At 41.5% G+C, this 5,454-nt stretch overlaps 1 protein-coding gene across 1 annotated transcript; it reads right to left on the reverse strand.

Annotated features, from left to right (window-relative positions):
- Positions 1-2,746: 2,746 nt before the first annotated feature.
- LOC134620472 (tripartite motif-containing protein 16-like) lies at positions 2,747-4,420 on the reverse strand. Its single transcript, XM_063466644.1, has one exon. It carries the CDS (start codon positions 4,418-4,420, stop codon positions 2,747-2,749), a length of 1,674 nt encoding a protein of 557 aa, XP_063322714.1.
- Positions 4,421-5,454: the final 1,034 nt, after the last annotated feature.

Consider the following 5,454-nt stretch of genomic DNA (forward strand, 5'->3'; position numbering starts at 1 on the left):
GGTGGGTCTGTCAAGCGATAGTTATGGCCAGCGCTAGCGGTCCAAGTGGAGGAGCAGAGGAGTTTGCGGCATTTAAGCAGCCCTTTGCTGTCCAGTCCGACCGGGCTAAAGCTATTACAAAAAGCTATTGGGGTGTTTAGCTGCAGACGGGAGGCCATATTCCGTTGTGCAAAACAAGGAGTTTAAACTATGATGAACGTGCTTGAGCCACACTATGATATCCTGTTCGCGTCCACTTTACTGGCAAGATCGTTGAGCAGGAAAAGATTTAAGTTGTGGCTGAACTGCCCCAGGCATCCTCTGTTGCCCTAACTACTACAAATGGATGGACCTCCAGGGCAACGTGACCGTGACCATCATTATATCACAGCGGAGTGCGATATAATGAGCGGTAGGTATTATTGTAGGGTCTACCTTACAATATAAAGCGCCTTGAGGCGACTGTTGTTGTGATTTGGCACTTTATAAATAAAATTGAATTTAGTGGTAGAGACAAAGCCCTATACTGCCCTATATTGTACCATAATTTTTGTTTTAATAATTGCGTGGAATGAGTCTAGAGTTAAATGTTTTAACAGGTAAAAAAAAAAACTTCAATAAGTAAATAAGTAAATGTTAAAGTTTTTGTCTTTTTTCCTTTTTTCTCCTGATCCAAAAATTGATCCGATCTGTGACTTAAAACCGTGATCCAATCCGAACTGTGAGATTTTTGATCCGTTGCACCACTAATGACTACAGTCATTCATTATGAGTTATGAGTATTAATAGATAAGCTATCAAAAAAGAAGTTGGCCGATAGTGAGTTACAGCTTTGGCAGCCTTTAAGTGACAGTTATAAATGTATTGTAAGACATCTGTTAAGATATAGCAGCTGACTGATGTAACCCTGATACTCAGTGTTTATAAAACATCTAGTATGAAACTAGTATGTGTAGTGCATGTAGAGTTTATAGTATTACATAGGGTATGTTAACTACCTTTTACCAATGATTTTGTATACCATTGAACATCCTGAAATGACTGGTTTGTAACTGACGCAGAGTAGTGTTTATAAATGATTAATCAATGAGTTTTAGAACATGAAAACATAATTAATAAAAAGTGTTGTACATTAGCTTATTTATCATGAATAAAGTGTTTAAAGCATTGTTTGTAAACTACTAACTGATTATAATAAAATACTTTGTAGATGCTGTAGAGAGAATTAAGTAACCATTAACTAATGCTTAATAGATAATTAACTAATGCTTAATAGACAATTAACTAATGCTTAATAGATAATTAACTAATGCTTAATAGATAATTAACTAATGCTTAATAGTGTGCACTTATAAAGTGTTACCGAAATTTGTTATGAAATAAAATAAGCTTATCACAAAACTAAACACAATCGATTCCAGATTTAATAAATTGATCGGAAAATCGATTATTGAAACACACCCCTACTTTGCACCACCATTGTTCAAGTGAAGCCAAAGGCAAGTTAAGTACAGTATTCTATCCCTCGGGTTGTTTCTGAGGTATGTTTTTTATATGATTGTTATATGATGGGTCATAATCACTGGTTCTGTAAGTAACTCTAGCAACGTGTCAGTAAATATGCTTATTGCTGATCTTCTCATTGCAAAGTGTTTTAAAGGCTCACCTTTCAGCACATTCACTTCACCAGATGCACCTTGTTTCTTTTCCTCACCTTTGATTGGGTGTGGTGCTTGGCCTTAATTGCACTCACCTGTCACTCATTATATAAGGACTGCACTCACCTACCCCTCACTCTTCCTTCACTCCCACATGGGGCGGCAGCTGAGGTGAGTTTCTCTTTGAGTCTCCTGAGTTCATGTATTATTTTGAGTTACTTAAATCATACTCTGTTTCCTTTCAGAGATAGCAGACCATGTGTGTCTTTCCTTTCTTTACCCATAAATTAATAAAACAACAAAACCTGTAAATGATTGACTGCTTATTCTCATTCTAATCGGATGAGCCCATGATGATGACTACTTAAACCCTGAACCTTCCTTCCTCCAAAACACAAAGCCTGCCATCTAGTGGGTTAACAGTGGAAGTGTCATGTAAGAGCACAAGCAGGGTTTTTTCTCCCAGTGCTCGACGGGGGAAGGTCCATTTCTCTGTGTCTCTGACTATTCCTGCATCTGTTGCTCTTGGAAAGGCATAATCTGTAACTGTGGCAAAACAATTGACTGTTCTCACTTATTAGTACCTTGTTCAGTGAAGTGATGACTTACTTGAGTGTTTAGAGAGTTTGCTACATTACTAGTGTAAGCTAGCTGTTAGTGCTTTGTTTACCCTGCTAACTTGAAACATATCAGCGTATGGTGTCAGCTGTATTTTTTGACATGCAATGCACATGTATTGTCAATGTTGCAATTGTGTAGTGACTGTTTTCTCATGACAACAATGTTGAATGTAACGTTTGGGTATTTGTATGGAGACTAAGTATAGCTTACTCTGTTTCTGTCATTACAGCTTTATGAAAAAAGAATGAAAGTATTCACAAATGGTCCAAATCAGTAAAGCTCTGAAGAATGCAACACGGAGTGTTCACTGAAGCCATTTAATGTTTAGCTCTCTGCATAAGCTGGATAGAGACATTCAGCTGAGGGCAGAAGATACAGTTTGAATCAGTGCAATATTATTTTCACACATCAATGAACCACTGAACTCATTTACAAACTACACAAATACATATAATGGTCAGGGATCAACATGAATCTGTCTTCTCTGTCTATTTGACTTTAATCAACTCTGCAGTGTCTCCATCAGAGTAATAAAGCCGAAATCCAGCATAGAGCGGCTGAGTGAATGTGGTCTGGACTCTGTGGAGGAGAGTCATGGTTTCAGAGACAGAGTAGAAAGACAGAATACCTGCTCTGTGATGCAGATACACTCCTACTCTGGAGGACCAAGGACCTGAGAGATCAGTTTGGACTTTGTTGTGCAAAAATGTATAATTGGCTTTCATTTTGTACCAATGTAATGCCCAAGATTTGTCATTGTTTCCAAATCCAAGGTCATCGTGGCTAAACTTCTTGTATGAGACTGCTACGCGAACTGCTTTACCCCTACACTCCACCTCCCAGTAACAACGTCCACACAGACTCTCTCTACTCAGGACCTGAGAATATTCAGTGAATCTTTCTGGATGATCACAATAAAACTGTTGTTGTCTCATAAATGTTACTTTTCTGTTTCCCTCAGATAAAAACAGCCATTTGTTTGCTGTGTGTGGATCCAGTGTGATCTCACGCGAATATTTTAAGAATTCACCTCTGGTCTTTGGCTCTGGTGGTGACAGTAAAACATCCACTTCAGTGACTGTCAGTGAGATGTTTGTCTGTTCCTCTCTCAGAATGTCCTGTAGTTTATCTCTGGTCTCTGACACAGCTGCTGTCACATCCTCAAAGTAGCTCAGAGGACGGATATTGATGCTGGATGAGTGCGTAGACTTACTGAGTGCTGACAGTGAGGGGTAGCTGTGTATAAACTGGTTGTGATCCTCTGTGCGTGAGAGCTGCTCCAGCTCGCCGTCTTTCCTCTTCAGCTCAGCGATCTCCTGCTCCAGCTTCTCCTGAAGCTCTTTGACTCGACTCACTTCAGTTTCCTGCTGGGATCTGACCTGCTGCTTCACATCAGAGCTTCTTTTCTGGATGAGACGGATCAGCTCAGTGAAGATCTTCTCACTGTGCTCCACTGCTTTATCAGCAGAGCCATTGATGGCCTCCACCTCCTGTTGAAGCAGCTTCACATCTTTCTCTCGCTCCTGGATTCTCTGCTGGATGTTTAGTCGACTCACCTCGAGCTCCTTCTGCTTCTCAGTCCTTTCTGCTGCAGCTGGGACTGTTTCATGGCCTTTATGTTCATCCATTGTGCAGAGATAACAGATACTCTGCTGATCAGTACGACAGAAAATCTTCATCACCTCATCATGACGAGAGCAGATGTTCTCCTGGAGCTTCTTGGAGGGGGCCACCAGCTTGTGTTTTTCAAAGGCAGGAGACTCAAAATGAAGCTGAATGTGTTTCCCACAGTATGAGATCACACACACTAGGCAGGACTTGATGGCTTTCAGCTTCCTCCCAGTGCAGACATCACAGGCCACATCGTCAGGTCCAGCATAGCAGTGGACCTCAGCTGGAGCAGCTTGGAGTCCAGTCTTCTTCAGCTGCTCCACTAAAGCTGCTAAAATGGTGTTTTTCTCCAGGACAGGCCTCAGTGTGAAAGTCTTCCTGCACTGAGGGCAGCTGTGGAGTCCCTTCCTGTCATCTTCATCAAAGTGGGTTTTAATACAGTTCATGCAGTAGCTGTGCCCACAGGGAATAGTCACCGGATCCATCAGTAGATCCAAACAGATGGAACAAGCGAAGGTTTCTCGGTCCAGCTGAAGTCCTTCCTGTGCCATTTTCCTCTCAATGTTAGTGACTGCGGGAGTTTCTCTTCTGAAACTAGCGTGTTTCTACAGTGAATGGGGCCTGTCAGGTTTATCAGGTTGAGCCTCATTCCAGGCAGAGGAGTGGTTTGAGAGCAATTGTGCGTTTAACCCTTTGGCATTTAGTGCTCACATCAACTTCAAGGGCGGATCTAGAAGGGTGGCGTGGGGTGGCATCCACCCTAAAAATGATCTCTTGCTACCCTTAGTGCAAATCTGTCTGTCTATCTATCTGTCTATCGTAGACTGATAGACTGCAGCTGTCTGTGTGCATGGGTGTTGGACTGGCACTGGCAGAACTCAGGTGGTGGGGGTTGGTAGGTGGGTATTTTAATAGTTTTGATCAACCACCCACCCGTCCCCAGTATCTTGTTGGTTGTTCTGGTGTATTTTTCATTTGAACTGTTATTCTGCCAGAGCACTCACATTTACAAGACGGCATTGAACGCCTCATGGGTGTGTCAGGAAAACTCTTGTGTACGTATGTTCCTTGAAGGGGTTTTGGAGTCGTTCTTTTTCCACCGCAGCAAAGGGCTAGGAGTTGAAGAGGAGCTGCTGTATGTTTTTGTCATTTATCTGATTGTGAAATAAAGCACATGCAGTGAGAAAGCAACTCCCGGAGTCATCCCTGCCTTAAAGCTGCAACACATGCATGTAATTAACCTGCTATGTTCTCATCTTCCCTCAACATGTATCACCTGGACACTCTCACCAGTGAAGCTTAAAACCCTTTCGGACGGAACATCAACTCTAAACAAGCACAGTTATGCATTGTGTATAAAATGATCATAAATAAACCTGTGAATAGAAAGGTTAATGTGATGACAAACAAATTCAATGCAATAAGAACCCTGTAAACAATATTACTGTTAAAATAATACTGTAAAACACATTATCAATGCATTCATCATAAGGCAGATTATATAATAGCAATAAAAGAATCTCTGAATCCCAAAAACCGCCAGATGCAGGCAGAGGGACACCCCTGCCCTGCTGTGGATTGCATC

Source organism: Pelmatolapia mariae, linkage group LG3_W (assembly GCF_036321145.2).
Source record: "Pelmatolapia mariae isolate MD_Pm_ZW linkage group LG3_W, Pm_UMD_F_2, whole genome shotgun sequence".
Lineage (NCBI taxonomy): Eukaryota > Metazoa > Chordata > Actinopteri > Cichliformes > Cichlidae > Pelmatolapia > Pelmatolapia mariae.